The 23,469-nt window shown below is 52.1% G+C and overlaps 2 protein-coding genes across 2 annotated transcripts in view; one reads left to right on the top strand and one right to left on the bottom strand.

Moving 5' to 3' along the window:
- Window positions 1–2,325: 2,325 nt before the first annotated feature.
- Window positions 2,326–12,089, bottom strand: ENO3 (enolase 3). Its single transcript, XM_081835737.1, has 12 exons — window positions 11,957–12,089; window positions 10,608–10,694; window positions 10,377–10,472; window positions 9,745–9,803; window positions 8,568–8,637; window positions 8,342–8,475; window positions 6,377–6,599; window positions 4,971–5,168; window positions 3,532–3,733; window positions 3,322–3,430; window positions 3,020–3,078; window positions 2,326–2,637 (listed from the first exon to the last, which is right to left on the bottom strand). Exons 2-12 carry the CDS (start codon window positions 10,690–10,692, stop codon window positions 2,568–2,570), a joined length of 1,305 nt encoding a protein of 434 aa, XP_081691863.1. The 5' UTR covers window positions 10,693–10,694; window positions 11,957–12,089; the 3' UTR covers window positions 2,326–2,567.
- A 2,497-nt stretch (window positions 12,090–14,586) lies between these two features.
- Window positions 14,587–23,469, top strand: part of LOC309328510 (beta-arrestin-2-like) — a 10,243-nt gene continuing 1,360 nt past the window's right edge. Inside the window, exons 1-5 of the mRNA XM_081838510.1 lie at window positions 14,587–14,701; window positions 20,693–20,889; window positions 21,306–21,365; window positions 21,552–21,619; window positions 22,296–22,461. Of these exons, the coding sequence (XP_081694636.1) occupies window positions 14,602–14,701; window positions 20,693–20,889; window positions 21,306–21,365; window positions 21,552–21,619; window positions 22,296–22,461 (591 nt within the window). The 5' untranslated portion in view covers window positions 14,587–14,601. The remainder of the gene's footprint in view (window positions 14,702–20,692; window positions 20,890–21,305; window positions 21,366–21,551; window positions 21,620–22,295; window positions 22,462–23,469) is intronic.

Here is a 23,469-nt window from a genome sequence, read left to right as displayed (position 1 = left end):
TCTTGCCTCTGCCTTTTTTCCGTGTCAAGAGCGAGGACTTCACAGCCCCCTGGAAGCTTTTGACGTTTGGGAGGGGGGAGTTTAGAGGGGAGATAAATAAGCGCTACCTGGGACGCAGGTGGCGCTGTGGGTTAAACAACACCGCCTAGGGCTTGCTGATCAGAAGGTCGGCAGTTCGAATCCCCGCAATGACGGGGTGAGCTCCCGTTGCTCGGTCCCTGCTCCTGCCAACCTAGCAGTTTGAAAGCACGTCAAAGTGCAAGTAGATAAATAGGTACCGCTCCGGCGGGAAGGTAAACGGCGTTTCCGTGCGCTGCTCTGGTTCGCCAGAAGTGCCTTAGTCCTGCTGGCCACATGACCCGGAAGCTGGACGCCAGCTCGCTCGGCCAGTAAAGCGAGATGAGCGCCACAACCCCAGAGTCGGCCACGACTGGACCTAATGGTCAGGGGCCCCTTTACCTTTAACTAAATAAGCGCTTAAAAGTGTATATGACCACTCGAACTCAGGGCTGTTCAATGAAGTTCGTGGGCAACAGGGGCAAGGGCATGTTTTTACATGAGTAGAATGTGTCCTTTTATTTAAAATATCTCTGGGGTTTTTGTGGGGCCTGCCTGGTATTTTTACATGAGTAGAATGTGTGCTTTTATTTACAATGCACCTCTGGGTTATTTGTGGGGCATAGGAATTCCCTCATTTCTCCCCCCCAAAAATATAGTCCGGTCCCCCACAAGGTCTGAGGGACAGTGGACCGGCCCCCTGCTGAAAAAGTTTGCTGACCCCTGATTTATATTCGTCACAAGACCTCAGGGCAGACCACAAGAACAAATGGATAAGTGTAATTGGGAATCTGGGGACTTTGCTGTTTCAAGATGCAAGGATGTCCCCCAGCTGAGATTGGGGGTGGGGTGGGGATGTCATCTGTGGCCCTTATCCAAATGTGGGACCCCCACCAGTCCCATGCCCTGTGCCCCTCACCATTTCGTCCCTTTCTAGACCGCCTTTCCCCCAAAGAGCACAAGGCATGGGATTCATATCCAGTTGTCCCACCCTCATTTAATCCCCACAACAGCTCTGCGAGGTAGTTTAGGCAGGGAGCGCCAAAGGTCACACACCCTGTGAGCTTCATTGCCGAGGGGGGATTCGCAAACAGGTCTCTCCCAAATGCCATCTGGCACTCCAACCATTGCACCTCGCTGCCTGTGGGGAGAGTCAGAGATTACCCTTTTCCTGGCTCAGGTGGCCTTCACAGGGAGTTGGCAGCGGTGAGGAATCTACCTAGCTCCATATGGTCCACACTGACGGTAGCTCTGGCTCTCCCGGGGTTCAAGCAGGGAGTCTCTCACAGCCCTGGGCAGCAGCTCTCCCACCAAGCTCTGGTTCCTTAAAACAAAGCCAAGGTGCTAGTCCTGATGCTTCCTTAAACAGGAACACTGGAATCTTGCCTGTGGTCCGTCTCACTCAGTACGGCTTACAGTGACTGGAAGCAGCAACTCCCCAGGGTTTCAGGCAGCCTTCTGCATGCCAGGCAGGTGTTCTAGCAGCCCTTCCCCAAGAGCTCTTTGCCATAATGGATGCTGCCACAGGACTCTGCTTGACATTAAATCGCCCCCATCTCTGTGGGCCTCGTTGGCTTATGTGGGCCCCGTTGTGACCCCAGGAAGACCCTCCGTAGCCTCTGCTAATCCCAGTTCATACGTGTCAAGAGTCGGCTACCATAACGCTCTTTTGCACATGCACAGGTAATTTCATTTGCGTGTGCAAAGTTACTGAGGCCTAGGAACTTGGAGCCCCAACCTCAACCATTTCCTGCAAAGCCTTCATTCAGAGAGTAGGACAGGGAGATAATATACGGTCCCAAACCAGTTTGAAGCCCATATTGTATGCTGGTTTCATAGTTTTTGACCTGGGAATATATTGCGAATCATGACGTGTGCTTGTGTGCTACGCAAGAATCTTGATGCGGGGAAAACCGTGAAGCCGGCCAATGCCTCTGCTTATTTCAGACATCATGATATCGCGATATACCATGATGTTTAGCAGGTGATGTATCCCAACATTGCCCAGCCCTGGCAGAGAGATAGAAGCGAGAGAAGCCTGCCTGAAGCACAAAGGGGAACTCGGCTCGGGGGCAGATTTTGTGCTTCCCAAATTCACTGGCACCAAACTGGCGCACCCGCCTTCCGTTCTATTGTTGCACCACCCTCCCAGTGTGGCACCCAGTGCGGCTGAACCGGCTGTGCACCCCTAAATCCACCTCTGCCTGGCTAACGCACATGCACCCTGCCCCGTTTCCCAGAAGACGCAAAGAAGGACCCTGACGCCGCTTGCTCTGGCACAACGGCCTTGTTTATTCGCTGCCCCAAGATGGGATGGCGGGGCAGAGGCTCCTCAGCTGCGCCGCCAGGGCCTTTGCCCAGGACCGGGGGGGGGGGGAACGCGGAGGGGATCCAGCCAGCCCTGGCCAGTGGGGGGCGGTGTTGTGGAGAGGAGAGCAGGTGGGGGGGGTCTCTTTCTCCCTGGGGTTCCCTTGCCCCCCTGGCGTGGGGCTGCAGGCCAGGCGCTGCTTCTACTTGGCCAGAGGGTGGCGGAATTTGCGGCCGGCAAACACCGCTTTGTCTCCCAGCTGCTCCTCGATCCTGCAAGGAAAGGAGACAGGGAGCAAGATCAGTGCCGGGTCTGGAAAGCAAGACTCTGGGAGGAACAGGGATGCTTAGCTTGGAGAAGATACAGGGCCCATCTCAGGTACCTCAAGGGCTGCTGCTTGCGAGATGGAGCGAGCTTGTTTTCTGCGGCTCCATAAGGGAGGACTCGAACTCATGGCGTCAAGTTACCAAAAAGGAGATTCTGACTCAACATCAGAAAAAGTTTTCTGGCGGTAAAAGCTATTTGAATGGAGCCCCTTGGAAGATGATGGGCTCTCCTCCCTTGGAGGTGTTTAAGGAGAGCTTGCCATGAATTCTGGAGCTGTGGTTCTGGGTTGGGCTGGATGACCCCGGGGGACCCTTTCCAATTCCTCACCTCATCAGCTGGTTGTACTTGGCCAGACGCTCGGAGCGGCAGGGAGCTCCGGTCTTGATCTGCAAAACGGCACCAAAGAGATTGATGTATCGATTGGCAAAACATGCACTGGGCCCTGTGGGTGCATCGCTCGGGACGCCTTGTGAGGTTTAAAACCCGCACAGTCCCACCCTCCAGAATACATGAAGGAGCCCTGAATGGGAAACAGGCCGAGCAGGGGAAAGCGTCCTAAAATGGGAAGTTGGGGGGGGGAATACTGGCGCCCCCTCTGCATTGGCTGATCCCCACCCTGGTCCTCTCACCTGCCCTGTGCAGAGACCCACGACCAAGTCGGCAATGAAGGTGTCCTCAGTTTCCCCGGAGCGGTGGCTCACCATGACGCCCCAACCGTTGCTCTGGGCCAGCTTGCAGCTGGGAAGGAAGGAGGAGAGGGTTTGGGGGTGCCCTGGAAGATCCTGCCCCTGCCGCAATCGCCCCTCCCCAGAGGACGCCCTGCCTCCCTGGACACTCACGCCTGGATGGACTCGGTGACGGAGCCGATTTGGTTGACCTTGAGCAGGAGACAGTTGCAGGCCTTCTTCTCCACCGCCTGCTGGATGCGCTTGGGGTTGGTGACGGTCAAGTCGTCGCCCACAATCTGGATTTGCACCTGCGTCAGGAACTTGGACCACGTCTCCCAGTCGTCCTGGTCAAAGGGGTCCTCGATGGAGACGACTGGGGCAGCCAGGTGGGGAGGAAAGGGAGGGCGTTACAGGCCGGCACGCCCCTGACATCTCTCTCCCCGCTCTGCCCCACGCCTCCTGCCCAGAGCCCTCGGGCTCACCTCCCGGATGGACAATAATAATTATAATAATAATAATAATTTATTATTTATACCCTGCCCAACTGGCTGGGTCCCCCCAGCCACTCTGGGCAGCTTCCAACAAAACACTAAAATACAATAACCTATTAAACATTAAAAGCTTCCCTAAACAGGGCTGCCTTCAGCTGTCTTCTAAAAGTTTGGTAAGTTATTTTTCTCTTTGACATCTGGTGGGAGGGCGTTCCACAGGGCGGGCGCCACCACCGAGAAGGCCCTCTGCCTGGTTCCCTGTAACTTCACACATGGAGGGAATCACCAGAAGGCCCTCGGAGCTGGACCTCAGTGTCCGAGCAGAACGTTGGGGGTGGAGATGCTCCTTCAGGTATACTGAGCCGAGGCAGTTTAGGGCTTTAAAGGTCAGCACCAACACTTTGAATTGTGCTCAGAAACGTCCTGGGAGCCAGTGTAGGTCTTTCCCGGTGTTATATAGTCTTGGCAGCTGCTCCCAGTCAACCCAATGGGGCTGGAGGAGTGAAGAGAGCGCCCCTGGGCATGCAAAGAGAGCCTGTCCCTCGCCACGGATGTGAGAAGCGGTCCAGGAAAGGAGCTAGGACGGCCTCTAGGAGTGCATTCCTAAGCGGGGAGTTCCGCAGAGTTACAAAATGGGGTATTTCAAAAGAGAAAATAGACAAGGACTGGAAGGTGTTTAAAGGATACTTGCAAAATTGTATTGAAAAATCAGAACTCCTATTAGAATAAACAAGTTCCGTTATAAATACTGAAATACTAAATAAGATGGATAACAATGTGAAACAGGAAAAGAAGCAGAAAATTGGTTTTAAAGTATGTGAAAGAAAGTAATAGAAGTGGAAAGAAATTGCAATTCAGTAGATTGGAAGTTTACCCCAAGGGTGGGGTGAGGGGTGAGGGATGGGAAAAGGAAGTATCTGTGGGATTGAGTGGGGGTATGTCTGAATATTCTTAAGGATTGTATGAAATGTATGTTTGTATATTCGTAACATGTATGTATTAATGTTGAATTATTTTAATAATAAAAATTATTTAAAAATTTTAAAAAAGAGATATTTCAGTGGGATCGGCCCCCCTGGTTTTTGTGTCACCCGGAAGCAACTTGGCCGTCTCTCTCACCAGGGTAATTCTTGATGAAACTCTGGTAAAGCTCCCCTAGCTTGTCGCCGGAGATGTAGCGGTTGGGGTCGTCGGGGGACTTGAAATCCAGGTCGTATTTGCCCTTGCGGAAGAACTCGGAGGCCGCCACGTCCATGCCGATGACCACTTTGTCCGTGTAGCCGGCCTTCTCGATGGCGCTCTTGAGGAGCTCCAGGGCTGGCGGGGGGATGGGAGGAAAGAGTGAGAAATTGGGGGAGCCCCAGTACAAAGAGCATCTCTGCCCAGGGGAGAAAGCCCAAGAGCAGAAGCCAAGAACAAGAGTCCTTCGCTTCGGGAGGGGCTTCCAGCTACTGAGATCCACAAGCCTTGAGAACATAAGGAGAGCCTGCAGGATCAGGCCAAAGGGGGCCCATCTGGTCCAGCCTCCTGTTCTCACAGGGGCCAAACAGGCGCCCGTTACGGGAAACCCACAATCAGGATTTGAACACAAGACCATAATTCTCCGCTCCTGCGGTTTCCAGAAACTGGGATTCGAAAGCAGGGCTTCCCCTGGCTTTTTAGACAGAGCCATGGTGGCTGGGAAGCCCTGTCGCCCTCTTCTCAAGGAATTGGTCTCTTCCTCTTGGAAATCCATCCCTACCTCTGGCAGTTTAACTCCGCAACAGGAGAGCTTTCTTTTCTCCCCACATTCACCTTCCTCGGATGCCCACAAGAGGAGGAGGAAAACGATTCTGTGTAATTCCATCTTAGTGCTTAGCTTATATTTTTAGTTGCAATTTTGTTCATCTTTTTAAAATATTGTTTTATAGATTCTAAATGCCGCGTTGATTTGTCAACCACACAACTTGCTGCAATTGTGAGATTTGACTCATTTCTAGTTGCTGTTTCGTTAATTTTTTTATAGATTGCAACTGTTTTATCAATAATTTGTTAATGGTTTTATGCGATGCATTCGTGATGCGCTATTACGTTATGGTTATTTCTTGTTGGAAATGGGATTCATTTGAATGAAAAGCAGCATAAAGAAACACAATAAATCATATCATCTTGTTGCCTCTTCCTCGCCCTCCCTCTAAACTGAAAAGCCCCCTTCCTTCACAGGGGAGTCTCTGCCCCCCTCCCCTGACCTTTTGGGCTGCCTTTTTTCCCATGTCCTTTTTGAGGCGAGGCAACCAGAACCGCCCGCAGTATTCTGAATTCGTCTGCCTGGGCCTTCAGCCGCAGGCTCCTTCCCGCAGAATGCTGACCCTTGAGGGTGAGCCCAGCGGTATCTCCCCGCTGCCCTTTCCCCAAAGCTCCGGTTACAGCCGCCGAGCTAATTCCGGCCGTGGCAGCGGCGTTTAAAGGGCGAGGGTGGCGTGAAACCCTAACCCCACTGCCTGCCACCCGCTAAAAGTAGCCTGCCTCCTCGCCCAAGGAGCTACCTTCGTTGTTCTCCAGGATGTTGGGGGCGAAGCCGCCCTCGTCGCCCACGTTGGTGGCGTCCTTCCCGTACTTGCTCTTGATGACGGCCTTCAGGTTGTGGTAGACCTCGGCCCCGATCCGCATGGCCTCCTTGAAGTTGCTGGCGCCCACGGGCAGGATCATGAACTCCTGCATGGCCAGCTTGTTCCCGGCGTGGGAGCCTCCGTTGATCACGTTGAAGGCCTGGCGGGGGCAGGGGGGCAGGAGGAAGGGGTCAGGATCCGTCCCAAAGACTGCCAGTCTTCAGGATCAGGACGGGCGGCCTCCCAGAGACATCTCACAAGCTAAAGGGCAGAGCCTGAATATCTATCAATATCTATCTATCTATCTATCTATCTATCTATCTATCTATCTATCTATCTAGATAAGATAGATATGGCATAATTTCATTTCTCCTGCAAATCTTATTGTTTTATGCAATCATTTTTATTAGTTTTCAGTTACAACAAGCCAATAATAGCCTCTTTATAACAATGCCAAATTATAATGCAATTAGCAATACCAATAATTCAGATGACAAATTATTGTATTGGCCTGAATATAAGCCACACTTTTCCCCCCAAATTCCAACCGTGGAAATTTAAAGTGTGGCTTTAATTTGCAAACTTACAAAAATTCGCGACCTTACGATATCGCTGCTGAAACAGACAGACGGTAAAATGGAACGGGTCTGAGTGCCTGTGGAATTTTAGGGGAACGGCTTATATTCGGGTATTGTCTTTTTCCCCCTCCCCCCCCCCGAATTTTAATTTGCAGGTGTGGCTTATATTCAGGCCAATATGGTATACAGTTTCGGTCCCTGCCCCAATGCAATAATTGATGGTTTTATGATTTACTTTATTCCTGCGCTCCAAAATCTTATAAATTCCAATTGCGCTCCAGTCAAAATAACGATCCCTTATATCGCAACTGCAGTTTTGACGAATTCCATTCGTATTGACACATTAAATGATTTATACACCTACAGGTGAAGCGTTCAAATTCTCTCCTTGTGTGTGGCAATTATTCTGTCCTCCTGCAAATCGTAGTGCCATTAGCATGTCTGCAAATGTCCAGCTCCTTTAAGAACATCAGAAGAGCCTGCGGGATCAGGCCAGAGGGGGGCCCCCTAGTCCAGCCCCCTCTTCTCACTGGGAAGTCCCCCAAGCAAGATTCAAAGGCGAGAGCAACTCTCCCTTCCTGTTTCCAGCAATGGGTCACAACTGTCTCATCTCAAACCCTGACCCCAGAGAGACGCTTGAGATCAGGGCCCTCAGCCATCTTTGACACCCCCCACCCTGCCAGCCCCCTCCCCAAAGACAGAGAAGGGAGGCGCTGGGCTTTGGGGGTGGAGGTGGGGGGCTGTAGAACCACCCCCCGCCTGGCAGAGCCTTATGCCTCCTTGCCAAAGCCCAGAACCTCCCTTCTCCATCTTTGGGGAGAAAGCACAGGTGCTGCGGGTGTCAAATTTGGGCCTCGCTCCCCCCCCCACTCCGCACAAGAAGGCGGGGGGGGCAGGTTCCTGGCTGGTCGAAGATCTTTTGCAGCCCCCTTGGTATGAGAAGTTGGGCCACCCTGAGAGAGACCCTTCCTTCTCAAAAACAGGGTGTGTGGGGACTCGTTAAAAAATAAATAAATATCTTATTATTTGCAAAGGGAACCTTTGTATCAGCTGAAAGCCGATAATCCATTTGGAGCCGCAATGCATCTTTGCACTTCAATAATAATAATAATAATTATTATTATATGGCACACTTCATCCAAGCATCACAGGGCAATCTACAGCTTTACGGTTGATATTTCTGGTCCTTTTTGCTACGTTTCCCCTTTGGAGTTGCTGATATATTAATCTGATCCAGTCCTCTGGGGAGCCTGCACTGCACCCCCAAAAGAGAGGGGCCTTGGCTCCAGAACCCTCCTGCCCAGCCCCCCCCCCGGACACTCACTGGCACGGGCAGGATGAGGTCCTTGTTGCCAGCCAGGTCTGCGATGTGCCGGTAGAGGGGGATGCCCTTCTCAGCGGCGCCCGCCTTGCAGACGGCGAGGGAGACGCCCAGGATGGCGTTGGCCCCAAACTTGGCTGTGGGGAGGAAAAGACGGGGTTATGGGTGAGGGGCTGCGGGAGAAGTCAGTGGGGCAGGCGGGGGCGAGGTAGAAGAGGCCCCCACTTACATTTGTTCTCTGTCCCGTCCATCTCCAGCATCAGCTTGTCGATTTTCTCCTGCTCCACGACGCTCAGCTTCTAAGAGAGGAGAGAGAAAAGGGAATCTGTTTGTTTCCTGGGAATCCGGGTTCGAATCCCGGCCTGGCACCTTCCCTGCACGGAGGTTGGAAGTCTGATTGGGAAACTCAGAGAGTCTTAAGGCGTGTGGGCCAAAAGTTAAAAGGAGCCAAAGGTTGGCAGACCAGATAGAATCGTATGGTTGGAAGAAGGGGGACCCCCACCCCAGGGCCATCTATCTGTCTGTCTGTCTGTCTTTCTGTCTGTCTGTCTGTCTGTCTGTCTTTTGCCTGATGCATAACTCAAACCTGCAACCCTGAGATGAAAATTCTCACACCCTACGGAGACTCTCCACTCTCCACTCCCCTCACCTGAGAAACAAAAAGCAAGGCTGCAAAGGGGAGGCTGTAGCACAAAATTTTAAACTCAGAGCATATAGAATAATAGAGTTGGGAGTGACACCCCCCCCAGCCATCTAGCCCAACCCTGAGAGACCCCCCCTCCCTTTCCTTGGGTTTTCCTTCCCCAGTTCCTTTCTGCCCAGCTGGCCTCTCCTTCCCACCCACCAACCAGTAAGAACCCCATGAAACTGGGAATAAATGGGGGTGGCGGGGGGGGGGAGTTGCGCCCGATAAAAGGCCTTTGGGACAAATGTTCGGGTTCTGTTTCTCCTTTTCGTTTGTGTCTCACCACGTTTGGTGCACGTATAGTTATGTGCTTTTTGAACTTTCAATAAAGATGCTAAGAAAAAAGGTTAAAAATAAAATAATAAAAATAATTTTAAAAGGATTCCTTGCTCAGTTAAGGGGGGGTATCCTGGCTGCCTGGGGACTCCCTGGGGGCTCTTTGACCCTGCAAGGTCCTGGTCCTGGGGGCAGGGGCTTTGAGGGTTTTCTGTGGGGCTGTAGGAAAGGGCTTCTGCCTCCCACCCCAGAACCCTGGGTCCTCTCTCTCTTTCTCTTTATGTCTCTCTGATTCCTGCTGTGATACCTGCCTTGTGAGGGGTGGGCTAGATGGCCCTTAGGGGTCCCTTCCTACGGCACAGTTTGGTGACCCCAGAGCCCAGCGCTGCTCAGGGTGACCGTCCCCCCACAAAGCTCTGCCCGGGTCCCACCCTCTCCCTCTCACCTTCTCGATCAGGGCGGGGGCGATGGTCTTGTTGATGTGATCCACGGCTTTCAACACCCCTGCGGGCAGAACGGACGGGTGAGGGGATGGAGGGGAGACCCCGCAGGGGAACAAGCACACTCCCACCCACACTACCCTAAACATGGGGCAGAATCAGGGCCAATGGGGCAGAGGAGGAAAGGAAATACGAAGAGAAGAGGCTTCTGGGGCTTGGAGCAGGCGGGTAGTTCTACGGTGGTGTGTCTGGAGAGGGTGCAATGGAAGAGAGGAGCCGGGAACTGGGCTCTTGGGTCTGGCCAGCATTCCCTCCAACTCCACATCTGGCCAGTTGCCCCAAGCAAGGGGGCACAGAGAGGTGGCCTGCCCCTATCTGGAGGCAGGAAGCCCCTACCCATTCCCTGAAGCCTGGTCCTCCCAGCCCTTGCAGGCAGCAGCCGTCCAAAGCCCCTCATGGACATCAAGCTGTTCGTAACTGTCCAGTGGCAGGGAGTTCCACATGCAGCGAACTTAAAAGTGTCATTGCCACTTGGCCCCGCTTCCCTTCCTCCTAACCTTGATGTTCCCTGGGGCACCGACTTGCACCCCCACCCCCACCCCACTCCGTGAGCCGCCACGTCCGGGTGACCCCTCACCTTTGCCCAGGTACCTGCTCTTGTCCCCATCGCGGAGTTCCAGGGCCTCGTAGATGCCGGTGGAGGCACCGCTGGGCACGGCAGCCCGGAAGTGGCCTGGAGAGGAGGGGAGAGAGGAGGGTCAGTCGGGCGCCAGACGCCCAGCACCCTCCCTGCCCCCCTTGGCTCCCTCCCCACAAGAGAACATGCCTTGCCCTTGCCCGCAGGGGGTTCCCTGCCTACACGACTCACCCTTGGCTGTCTCCAAGTCGACTTCTACCGTGGGGTTCCCCCGGGAGTCGAGGATCTCGCGAGCGTGGATCTTCTGGATAGACATGCCTGGGAGGGGGGGGGGTGAGAGGGAGGGGGTCAGTGGGGGTCAGCCAGGCCTCCTGCCTCCCAGCGCCCGCTTTGCCCTGGCAAAGTTTGGGGGGCTCAACTGCCACAGGGATGCTTTAGATGTCCTTCAGGGTCCCTTTCAATTCTACGATGCCACAAGTCTATGAACCAGGAGGCTGGTCTCATGCTAAGAAGGGAAGGAGGGCCTGCTGGATCAGGCCCAAAGGATCTGGACCAGCACCCTGTTTGCAAAGGGTCCAAATCCCCCATAGAAGCTAGGAATCGAGATAGACTGGCTCTGGAGCTGGAGGTTCCACAAGAACATCAGACAGTCCTGCGTCAAAAGGGACCCAATTCGGTCCAGCATCACAGGGGCCAACCAGATGCACATTATGGGATACCCAAAACCAGGATCCGGGTGCAAGAGGAACATTCTCCCCTCCTGGGGTTTCCAGAGGCATATCTGCCTCTGACGGTGGAGAAATGTGCAGGGAGGCCTCTCCCAAGCAGCGTGGGGCAGTGGTTAGAGGGCCAGACTGGGACCGGGGAGAGACCAAGTCCGATTCTCATCCGTGGGTGTCTGGGGGCAAGTCGCTCCACCTCGCAGGGGTGTTGGGATTAAATGAGCTCCTTGCAGGACCAGGAGGGCGTATCAGTGCCATAAATGCATTAATTGCAAAACCAGCAATGCTTCAGCTGAGAGCGCCAAGCCCACCAGCCCGGGACCCTCTTCTGCCACTCAGGGACCCAGCGCTGGCAGAGAGGGGGAAGGGAAGGACGGAGCAGCTGCCAGGATTAAAAATAGAAGTGCCCCCCCATCTCTTCTGGTCGCAGGGAAATGTCACCGGGGCCTCTGGCTCAAGGCAGAAAAGGAGGGCAGCTGGCGCCTTAGGGCTAGAGGCCTGGGGAGATGGGGGACCCTTTCTGCGCCCCCCGAGACACACTCGCCTTCCAGGCCTCCTCCAGGGGCCTCCAAAGTGGCGCCCCCCACCCACCCTCCCCAGGAAGGCAGCATTTCCTTGATCCACACTGCTAATAACCCCAAACGTGGAAAGAGGTTTTTTTTTCGGGCGGGTGGGCTCAGAAATTCTGCGCAAAGGAGGGCTGGCCCCATTCCTTTGCAGAGAGACCGTGAGAGGCAACGCCCCCTCCCCTAGTGGGACACCCAAGTTGACCAGGACACCCGCTTGCTGGCCTGGGGGTCCCCCCACCCGTGGCTCCTTCCCCCCACCCTGCTCCAGAAGGGGCCCCCACTCGCTCACTTGCGTAGGGCTGGCCTGGGGGTCCTTGGCTGTCGCTGGGAGCTGCTGACAGTGCCCAGGCTGGGGGCTGACCCCCTGCCTTTATACCCGGAGGTTGTGCAGCTCCGCCCCCCAGGGCCCAGTAAGGGACTGTCGGCAAAAGCAGGCTGGACAGAGCGAATGTCTGCGGCTCAGTCGGTAGAGAATGAAATCTCTCAATCTCAGGGTCAGGTGTGAGCCCCACGTTGGGGGGCCAGGTTCCTGTAGTGCAGGGGGTTGGACTGGATGACCCCCAGGGTCCCTTCCAACTCTGTGATGCTGTGAGCCTGGCAAGCGATACACAGCCAGAGGGAAGGATTCTCCTGTCCTGGCCGTCACCTGGCATCCCCAGACTCATCCTGGCCCCTTTGTGCATCCAGGCGCTGTGGGGCTGGGAACAATCCCACAGGTCTAGACTGGGCAGCAAGGACGGGGCCAGGTGTCCCCAGAGAGACTCCCGGGACACTGCTTTCTCTAAGCAGGAGGGTGGAATGGCGCTGGGGCCTGGCGGGCCTCCCCTCAGCTTCGTCTGGTGGCCCAGCTGTGCCCCTAACTGGACAGGGGCAGCTCTTGTAATGTCCAGGTTAGATTAGTGGCCCGACTGCACTGGCTCCCCATTCAAAGTGCTGGTTTCGACCTTTAAAGCCTTAAATCAGCCATGGCCAAACTTGGCCCTCCATCAGTTTTGGGACTACAGTTCCCATCATCCCTGACCACTGGTCCTGTTAGCTAGGGATGATGGGAGTTGTAGTCCCAAAACAGCTGGAGGGCCAGGTTTGGCCATGCCTGCTCAGGACTGCAGTACCTCAAGGACTGCCTCTCCCTATACGAACCCACTGAGATCATCCGCCGAGGCCCTTCTCACGAGAACAGGGCCTTCTCTGCAGTGGCTCCCCATTTGTGGGATGCTCTCCCCGGGGAGGTCAGCCTGGCACCTTCAATATACATACTTGAGGCGCCAGGCAAACACGTTCCTCTTCTCCCATCTGTGGCCTTTTACACGAGAAGGGTGCTACTGCTTCGTTCCTTATTATGGGATGTATATTTTGTGCTTTCATACTACAGACCACCCTGTGATCCTTGGAGGAAGCAGCATATGAATTTGATAAGGGAGAAGAGATCTGAACAGGAAATTTAACAACAAACAATATTAACACCCTCCCCTCCGCACACACACACTTTGGGGCTTATCTGGAAGGCTGGACTCAATGCACCCCTTGTTTCAATCCTGCCATTCAGGGGGTTGGACCAAATGACCTGGGGCTTCCTTCCACCTCTCCAGCTCACCTCCTCCTCCTCCTCCTTCTCTTCCTCCTCCTCTTCCTCCTGCTCCTTCTCCGCCCATGATCGCCCTTTCCGCCTTTCCCGAGCACTGGTCGCACTGGTTGCACTGGTGGAACACCCTGCTGAAGACCTGGCGGCGGCCTCCCTCGCTCGTCCTGGAGGAGAACTGCACAGTGTTGATGGTGCACTCCTCCGAATCGCTGTTCACGTCACTGTCCTCCATCCTGAATCAGCTGCCCCTCGCTTTTCGCCGGATCTCTGAGCAGCAACAGGATCGCAGTGGCTCGCAGTTCCTCCGCCCTCCTGTTCAGCCCCAAAAAAGCCAGTTTGATTAATTTGCAGGGCACTTTGTTTTGTTTTACTCTATTCTGGTTTTGACCTGGCTGCTCCCTCTTTTCTGCCAACCGCTCTGAGGCCTTTCTTCCTACGGTCGGTCAACCTTACGGCCTAAACCGAAGAATAAATCATTTGCACCCCTTTCCGTTTCAACGGAGGGGGAACTGAGGCAGGGAAAGAATGGCGTTTCCCTGATTGCTGCCAAAGCCCAGCCTTCGCCAATCTCGTGCCCTCCAGAGATAGGACTTGTAGTCGACAATATGCAAAGCCCAGTAGGACCCAGTCTGGTTTCAACATGGATGGGCGGTTGAGATTCCTGCATTGCAGGGGGTTAGACTAGATGGCCGCCAGGGTCCCTTCCAAGTCTATGAATCTGGAGGCTGCTTGGTTGCTCCAACCCCTGAGCTTCACTGCCTCTGAGAGGCGGGGGGCTCCAGAGCTTCGCTCCCCCAGCAGCACGGGGTTGGAACAGCACAAAATCACAAGACGAAAACCCCAAAAATGCTTTGAAACGAATACAGAAATGAAACAATACCTGCCCCACAAACACATTGAAAATTGCATAGGGTATTAATCAGCTTTTAGCTTTCTGTATCTTAACTTTATTGGTTTCCTTTTGTTTATTCCATGAAATTTATACACTGCTTTATTTTTATTTTTTTAAAAATAATATTTATTAAGAGTTTGAAGATTACAAAAAGAAAGAAAAAGTATTAAACAAATCAATATAATACAATACAAAAACAGAAACAAAAGCACTACATATAACATTGAATTAACAAAACAAAACAAGAACAATTAAAAACACTTCCAATATTTTCAAGCTTATCTTTCATTCACTTGTTTCATTGACTTCCTCACGCCTCCCTTTTTGTATTCCACTTCAATTAACTGTTTCAGCAACTCCTTTCCATCTTACACTGCTTTATTTTTAAAACACCCCCAATATAAAAAATAAACTTATCAATAAGGAAGAAGAATAACAGGAACGACTTAATACTCTGCGCATGGAGGTTTGCATTCCCCCCTCACCCTTCCCCTGTTTCTTTTCTGCCCCCTTAGATGGTGTCGTTCTGGTGGACCCCGAATACCTCAAGGACCGGAAGGGTAAGTCGGGGTGCAAGGAGAGGGGCAGGTGCTTGAATTTCGGGGACACTGATTTCTGCTTGTTTGCCTTTATTTATTTATTGTGCATTTTGTAGAATCATAGAATTGGAAGGGCCCCCCAGGGGTCATCTACTCCAGCCCCTTCAAGGCAGGAATCTCACCTTTTCCTCCAAGGAGCTGAAGGTGACTTGCGTAGTTCTGTCTCTCCCCCCACCATTCAGTCCTCACAACAATCTTGAAAGGTAGGCTAGGTCTCCACTGGCTCCCGGTGGAGTACAGGATCAGGTTTAAGGTGCTGGTTTTAACCTTTAAAGCCCTATATGGCCTAGGGCCCTCGTACCTACGGGACCGCCTCTCCCGGTATGCCCCACAGAGGAACTTACCGTCCTCAAACAAAAACATCTTGGAGGTCCCGGGCCACAGAGAGGTCAGGCTGGCCTCAACTAGAGCTAAGGCTTTTTCGGCTGTGGCCCCGATCTGGTGGAACGCTCTGTCCCAAGAGACTAGGGCCCTGCGGGACCTGACATCTTTCTGCAGGGCCTGCAAGACAGAGCTGTTCCACCAGGCCTTTGGCCAAGGCACAGCCTTTGGTAATCCTCACAGAACTCTAGCCCAATGGTTGCCATTACAGTGGTGCCCTGCAAGACGAACGCCTCGCAAGACGGAAAACCCGCTAGACGAAAGGGTTTTCCGTTTTGGAGGCGCTTCGCAAAACGAATTTCCCTATGGGCTTGCTTTGCAAGACGAAATGTCTTGCGAGTTCCTGCGGGTTTTTCCCCCTTTCCCCCCCCTTTTCCTAAGGCGCTAAGCCGCTTATCAGCTGATCTGCTGATAAGCCGCTTAACAGCTGATCCGCTAAAAGCCGCTAAACCTCTAATAGCGCTAATCCGCTAAGATGTCAATGGGCTTGCTTCGCAAGACGAAAAAACTGCTATACGAAGAGAATCCCGGAACGGATTAATTTCGTCTTGCGAGGCACCACTGTAATTTGATTCTGAACTGATTTTAGAATGTATTTTAATTAATTTACTGTGTGATTTTATGTACACTGTGCTATTTTTACTTGTTTCTTTAAAAAATAATAATATTTATTTAAATATTTTATTTTTTACCAACCACGAAAACACAAACAGTGAAACCCCCCAGGCAGCTGATACAATATACAATATTCAATAATATACATATTCAATAATATACATATTCAATAATATTCAATAACATATTCAGATCAGCCATATGTACACTTCTATATACCTTAACACTCCTCCCTTCACAAGGTTTATTGAACGTTTAACATTTTAATTGCCCCAGATTGTTCAGACCTACCCAAATAATTCAGTATCTTCTCAAACCAATCCTCATTTTTACTTGTTGTTCGCCGCTTTGAGCCCAGCTTTGGCTGGGGAGGGTGGGATACAAATAAAAATTTATTATTATTACTTATTGAAGTCACAGCCAGCAAGCCGAGTGGGGATTTGAACCCTGGTTCCTCCCAGGTCCTAGTCCTGAGGGAATCCCCACGCCAGCTTTGTGAGGGAGGCCAGGCTCAGAGGCAGCCCCTGCCGCCTCTCCCAGGTCCCAGTCCCAACACCCCAACTGCTACACCACAACAGTACAGTGGTGCCTCGCAAGACGAAATTAATTCGTTCCGCAAGTCTTTTCGTCTTGCGAGTTTTTCGTCTTGCGAAGCACGGTTTCCCATAGGAATGCATTAAAAATCAATTAATGCGTTCCTATGGAAACCGCCTTCAGACCAGGTCCGGGGACAGTCTGTCCCCCGACCTCTTCTGAAGGCCGGTGGGGGGCGAAAGTCTTTGTCCCCCCCTGCCTGCCTTCCCGGGGGCTTTTAAATCGCCCCGGGACAGCGGAAAATTCCTCCGCTGCCCCGGGGCGATTTTAAAATGCTGGCGGGCAGCAGCGCTGCCGCCCGCCAGCATTTTAAGATCACCCCAGACAGCGGAGGAATTTTCCGCTGTCCCGGGGTTTTTAAAATGCTGGTGGGCGGCAGCGAAGGCTTCGCGGGCAGCAGCGCTGCCGCCCGCCAGCATTTTAAGATCACCCCAGACAGCGGAGGAATTTTCCGCTGTCCCGGGGTTTTTAAAATGCTGGTGGGCGGCAGCGAAGGCTTCGCGGGCAGCAGCGCTGCCGCCCGCCAGCATTTTAAGATCACCCCAGACAGCGGAGACTTTTCCGCTCCCGGGGCGATTTTAAAATGCTGTCCGGCGGCAGCGAAGCCTTCGCTGCCGCCCACCAGCATTTTAAAAACCCCGGGACAGCGGAAAATTCCTCCGCTGTCTGGGGTGATCTTAAAATGCTGGCGGGCGGCAGCGCTGCTGCCCGCCAGCATTTTAAAATCGCCCCGGGGCAGCGGAGGAATTTTCCGCTGTCCCGGGGCGATTTAAAAGCCCCCGGAAGGCAGGCAGGGGGGACAAAGACTTTCGCCCCCCACCGGCCTTCAGAAGAGGTCCTGGACCTCTTCTGAAGGCCGGTGGGGGGCGAAAGTCTTTGTCCCCCCTGCCTGCCTTCCCGGGAGAGCGGAGAAACGCAGCGCTGCGTTTCTCCGCTCTCCCGGGAAGGCAGGCGGCGGGGGGGGGGGAGCAAAGACTTTTGCCCCCCGCCCGCCTTCAGAAGAGGTCCAGGACCTCTTCTGAAGGCCGGTGGGGGGCGAAAGTCTTTGCTTCCCCCCCCCCCGCTGCCTGCCTTCAAAAGCCGTCCGGGAAAGCGGAGAAAGCGTTTCTCCGCTCTCCCGGAAAGCAGGCAGGGGGGAGCAAAGACTTTTGCCCCCCGCCCGCCTTCAGAAGAGGTCCAGGACCTCTTCTGAAGGCGGGCGGGGGGCAAAAGTCTTTGCTCCCCCCTGCCTGCCTTCAAAAGCCATCCGGGATAGCGGGAAGCGCTTCCCTGCTATCCCGGACTGCTTTTAAAATGCTGGCGGTGGGGAGCAAAGCCTTTCGGCCCCCGCCGGCCTTCCTGGACCTCTTTTGAAGGCCGGAGGGGGGGAAAAGGCTTTGCTCCCCACCGCTAGCATTTAAAAGAGGTCCCCGGAGATTTCCCTATGGGCTTTCTTCTTGCGAAGCAAGCCCATAGGGAAATTCGTTTTGCGAAGCGCCTCCAAAACGGAAAACCCTTTCGTCTAGCGGGTTTTCCGTCTTGCGAGGCATTCGTCTTGTGGGGCACCACTGTACTCTGGGACCTGCTTGTGTGTAGAAAAAGAAACTCAAAGCGGTTTACAAAAATAAAAATGGAAAATAACATGTTATTATTTATTTCAGGGTGCGGTATATCACTATATCAGTTAACAATTACATATATACTTACCTAATAGAGATGTTACCCAAATAGTTATTTCTAATACACTTTTTAACCTACTGTATTTTTACAAAAGAGTACCAAATCTCATCTCTAAGCAATCTGCTCATTGACGGCAGGAATGGTCAGATCTTCAATCTATTGATTAATTGGAGCCATACATTAATGATAATGATAATAATTTTATTATTCATACCTTGCCAGTCTGGCCGGCTTACATCTTCGCAGTGCATCAAGATCTGTCTTTCGGCCCTAGTAAGAGCACAGAAAATCTAATCACGTTGCCAAATCTCATATAGTAGGTATGTCGTTCTAGAGAATATTATCCTCTGAAAATAAATTAACGATGGGAAAAATTTACAGCAATAATTTAAAACATTTGAAATGTCGAAATGGCAAAAGTCTGGATGCAGGTTAAAACTTGCATCGACTTTCTAAATGAAACTGCTTTTATTGGGCGCCAGAAAGAGTTCAGCTGAAGGCCAATCTCAATAGGCAGGCAGTTCCAGAGTTCTGCCACATTAATTTCTACAGAGAGATAGTTGCAGGAGACCCGTCTGTGCCATTTTAAGTCGTTTTTGCAAGCAAGGCCCTTTGAATTCCCAAAATCCCAATTGTGCAGTCTGAAGATGGTATTCAAGTGGGTGAAGATTTGTCTAATTTCCGCGCTCCCCGCCAAGCTCAGGGAAGCCTTTTCAGAGAGAAAAAGTTAAAACCGGCAGCCTAGAGAACAGAAGTATTGTTCTCCTGCTCTGAGAGAAGAGATTTTCCCTGCTCCTGGCGCCAGTGAAGTTGGCAGCTGTTTGGGGCTTGATGGGAGCCCAGTAGGGCTAATCCAGGAAGTAAAAGCAGGTGTAAACTTTACATTTATGCCTGGAAATGAGTCTCTCTCTGTTTTTATAATAATAATATATAATAATAATTTATTATTTATACCCGCCCATCTGGCTGGGTTTCCCCAGCCACTCTGGGTGGCTCCCAACAATAATAATGCGATAAAACATCAGACATTAAAAACTTCCCTAAAGAGGGCTGCCTTCAGATGTCTTCTAAAAGTCAGATAGTTGTTTATTTCCTTGACATTTGAAGGGTGCCACTACCGAGAAGGCCCTGTGCCTGGTTTTTCTGTCTCCAGTCCTTAAGATGCTCCAAATTGCTCAGTGTCTGATCATTTGAGGAGGGCGGGGGCAGCAGAGGAAACTTATCTGGGTAATTCTGTGGAAAAAACGGCCAACCTACAAACCCATTTTTCCTGTTCACAAGTGGTCTCTATACTATCCTGAAGATAATTCAGTTCACAGTTTGATTATCCGTCATTCTGCGCAAGATTAGAGCAGCTGGGAGTGTGAAAGGAAGATGACTCAGAATTTCTCTAATTCTCTAATTTCCGCCCAAGACCTCGCCAGAGAAAACAGACAGTAGGTTAACGACCCTGGATTGTACTGATAGTTTTGCTTCCTCCTCTGGGGAACTGATAAGAAGTGCCATGCTAGGGGCGGAAATCAGATGCCTGGAGGGCAAGGAAAATTGCGTTGCTTGAGCATGTTGCGTTGGTCACACACACCTCCCCCTCCCCATAGCAAAGGAAAAGGAAAAGGTATGGTTTTCCCCTCCTCTTTGAGGTTCTTAGCATTAAGGTAACGGGGTGAGTTCTTGTGACCAACGTAACATCACAGCAGAGAACTTAGAAGAGGGTGTGTCCTTTGAAACCTCCTTTTAGGACTGTCATAATTCCTTCCCTGAGAATTTAATAAGCATTAGGCCTGTGGTCGGGCATCTGATAGCTCTTAGGAAGTTTGAAATAATACAGTGGTGCCTCGCAAGACGAAAAGAATCCGTTCCGTGAGGCTCTTCGTCTAGCGGTTTTTTTGTCTTGCGCAGCAAGCCCATCGACAGCTTAGCAGATTAGCGCTATTAGCGGTCTAGCGGCTTTTAGCTATCAGCTGAGAAGCGGCTTATCAGCGGATCAGCTGATAAGCTGCTTAGGAAAAGGGCGAAAAAAGCGGAAAAAAACTGCGGGAACTCGCAAGATTTTTTCGTCTTGTGAAGCAACCCCATAGAGAAATTCGTTTAGCGAAGCGCCTCCAAAACGGAAAACCCTTTCGTCTAGCGGGTTTTCCGTCTTGCGGGGCACCACTGTAATAATATTAATAATAATAATAATAATAATAATAATAATAATAATAATAATAATAATAATAATAATAAATAAAATAAAACTTTTAGAGAAAACCATTATCCAAGTTGCAGGTCAATTCTTGAGGTTGCAGAAACTTTGTCACAGTCACATCTTGTCAAACACACCTTTTAATTGCAAGAAAAGCAGTTAAACGACAGCTTTTTAGTCATTTTTGCAGAGAGGTCCGTCTGCCCGCAAAGAGGTCCCCTGGAGTTCAAAGAAACACGAGCTTGGAAGAAACCAAAACATTACGTGCCGGGGAGCTTGCAGATGTTACGTTGGTCACGGCGGAATCGCCCCCTGATTTCCGTCACCAAGCAGAAGTGGCAAAGCCCTTGCTTTCTGCAAAACCGCAAAATCTTAAATGCCTGGGTTGCATCTTTGTGGGGGGGGGGGAGAGAGCAGTTTCCTGTTTCCCGTTCCCCTTTTCTGTGCTTGTCCTCCCCTTTGGCTCCTGCGCTGTGGGACTTGGGGGGCCTGACCCTGTCCCCCTTCTTCCCCCGCAGTCTTTGTGACGCTGACCTGCGCCTTCCGCTACGGCCGCGAGGACCTGGACGTGCTGGGGCTCTCCTTCCGCAAGGACCTCTTCCTGGCCTCCTGGCAGGCCTTCCCGCCCCCCGAGGAGACCGCCGAGCCCCTCACCCGCCTGCAGGAGCGGCTGCTGCGGAAACTGGGGGCCAACGCCCACCCCTTCAGCTTCATAGTAAGAGAGGGACCAAGCCTTTGCACCCCCAAAACTCCTGCATTGCAGGGGGTTGGGCTAGATGCCCTTTGGGGGTCCCCCCTTCCAACTCCGCACTTCCATGGCTCTGTGATTTCCTTTCCATCCCCTGTCACAGAATCAAAGGGCTGTCAGGTTGGAGGGGAACCCAAGGGACATCTAGGCCAACCCCCAGCTTTGAAAGTTGGCGCGGAAGGCGCCTGCTGCATTTCCAGTGGCAGGGAGTTCCGCAGGGCTGTTACCATGGGGTGGAAAAGTGGCAAGGGAGGAAAGCGGGGGGGGGGGGGGTCAGGGACTCGGAGGAGAAGTCCTTGGGGTGGGGGCCATGTTGGTGACCCCAAAGTTGGAGTTGAGGGGGAAAACCTTTGCACTGCTCTGTTTTTTTCTGCACCCCACAGATCCCACAGAACCTGCCCTGCTCTGTGACGCTGCAGCCGGGTCCAGAGGACACAGGAAAGGTAGGGGGGTTTCTGAAGGGATGGGGGCAGATTTTGGGGGTTTGGGGGGGAAGGATGGAACCGTGTGGATTCTGCCCTGAAAGCAGCATATGGGGCAGAGCTGCTTATGGGGCAGCTTGGGGGGGGGCGGGACAGGACCACCAGTGTCACTAAGGGCCCCGATCCCCCTCTTTCCCTCTCCTCCAGGCTTGCGGCGTCGATTTTGAGATCCGGGCTTTTTGTGCCAAAATTCAAGATGAGAAGATTCACAAAAGGTGAGCCAGCTTCGCAGGGCTGTTCTTCACAGGCAGACAAATCCTTTGGCTGAGAAATTGCAAAAAACAAAACAGATTTATTGTTATTTTGGGTGTTACGTGGCCCAGTCTTCCCTGCCAAACCTCTGGGAGTTTCCTCGAACGGAAGAGTTACAAGGGGACCCCCAGGGGTCATCCAGCCCAACCCCCTTCAATGCAGGAACTGCGGTTGATCAGGGAAGGCTGTGGGGCAGGTGGACAAGGCTGTGTCATTTCCTGTGAAGCCCCTTGCCCACTTTTCCGCCTGCTTTGCCCATGGCGGGCTCTGGGTTCGGATCCCTGGCAGCACATCCAGTTCAGGCCAGAAAACACCTTTGTCGTAGAAGGGAGAAGCGTTCGGCCCGACTCCATGTTTAATTCTTTGCTATTTATTTCTTTGCTCGATATATATATATACTTCCCATTATCCTGACCTCCTTCTCCCAGACTTGCCCACCTCGCAGGGTTGTTGTGGGGTTGCAATGGGGAGGAGAGCCTACGTGAGATTCCTAAAGGGGGGCTTCTGTTCATGCAACGGATTAATTGGGCTTTGAACTGCCCCCTCCTCACTTGCCTTGGGGAGAACCCAGGCATCCCGAGCCGCAGCCCCCTCCTCTTTCAACCCCTCTCCCTTCTTGCCCCCCTCCCTGACCCACAGGAATTCCGTCCGCCTGGTCATTCGGAAAGTGCAATATGCCCCGGAGAAGCCCGGCCCCCAGCCCATGGCCGAGACCACCCGCCACTTCCTAATGTCTGACCGCTCCTTGCACCTCGAGGCTTCGCTCGACAAGGAGGTATTATGGGCGGGGGGGGCCCTTTGCAATGCACATGGGGGTGAAACATGCTTCTGATGGAGACCTTGTGGATCCCCACCACTGGTCAGGAATCTGGGAGTCGTAGCTCTACGCCCGGCAAGGTGCGAACCGCAGCTCGAGAATCCCTTGGCGCCCGGCCTTCTTAAAAGAAGACCCTATCTAGTCCCAATCTCCCCCACCCCCGAGCAGTAGCTGCCCCTTCCCCACAATGCCCCACCTGCAAATTGCTGCAATGAGGGAAAAGGCCCTTAAAGTAGATTAAAACACACACCAGTATCCTCAGGCTGGTCTGTGCAAATCAACGCTTTTTAAAATGGTTGATAATTTTGATTATTTAAATTTGCTGGAAGCCACCCAGAGCGGCATAAAAATACAGTGGTACCTCGGGTTACATACGCTTCAGGTTACAGACCCCGCTAACCCATAAATAGTACCTCAGGTTAAGAACTTTGCTTCAGGATGAGAACAGAAATCGTGCTCCGGCAGCAGCAGGCCCCATTAGCTAAAAGTGGTGCTTCAGGTTAAGAACAGTTTCAGGTTAAGAACGGACCTCCAGAACGAATTAAGTACGTAACCAGAGGGACCACTGTAATGTGTTATTATTACTATTATTTTAGAGCAATTTTATTTATAAAAGAAAAGAGAAAAAGGAAATACGTGAGAAAGAGGATGCAGAAATAAAATCAGTACATTTCCATACATTGAAATAAATGATGTTGTATCCCTGATACGGTGAGGGGGGAAAGTATTTGATCCCCTGCTAAATTTGCCCGTTTGCCCTCTGACGAAGAAATGACACATCCATAATTTTAATGGTAGGTTAATTGTAGCTGTGAGAGACAGAATAACAACAGGAAAACCTCCGGAAACCCAGAAGACAAAAGTCAGAGATTGATGAACACCCTACCATTAAAATTATGGGCTGGTCATTTCTTCATCAGAGGGCAAATGGGCAAATTTAGCAGGGGATCAAATACTTGCCCCCTCACTGTACAAGTGCAGTTATTCAAAACCTAA

This window comes from Podarcis erhardii (genome assembly GCF_964252035.2).
Source record: "Podarcis erhardii genome assembly, chromosome: 13".
In the NCBI taxonomy this organism is placed as follows: Eukaryota; Metazoa; Chordata; class Lepidosauria; order Squamata; family Lacertidae; genus Podarcis; species Podarcis erhardii.
This window is presented reverse-complemented; position numbering and strand designations above follow the sequence as displayed.

Bases quoted from the DNA above. Each gene is read 5' to 3' on its own strand.
- ENO3 (XM_081835737.1), bottom strand. From the start codon at position 10,692: ATGTCTATCCAGAAGATCCACGCTCGCGAGATCCTCGACTCCCGGGGG. The intron at 8,476-8,567 runs GTAAGTGGGGGC...TCCTCCCCACAG, and splicing joins GGACGGGACAGAGAACAAAT to CCAAGTTTGGGGCCAACGCC. The intron at 3,431-3,531 runs GTGAGTGTCCAG...CTTCCTTCCCAG, and splicing joins GTCACCGAGTCCATCCAGGC to CTGCAAGCTGGCCCAGAGCA.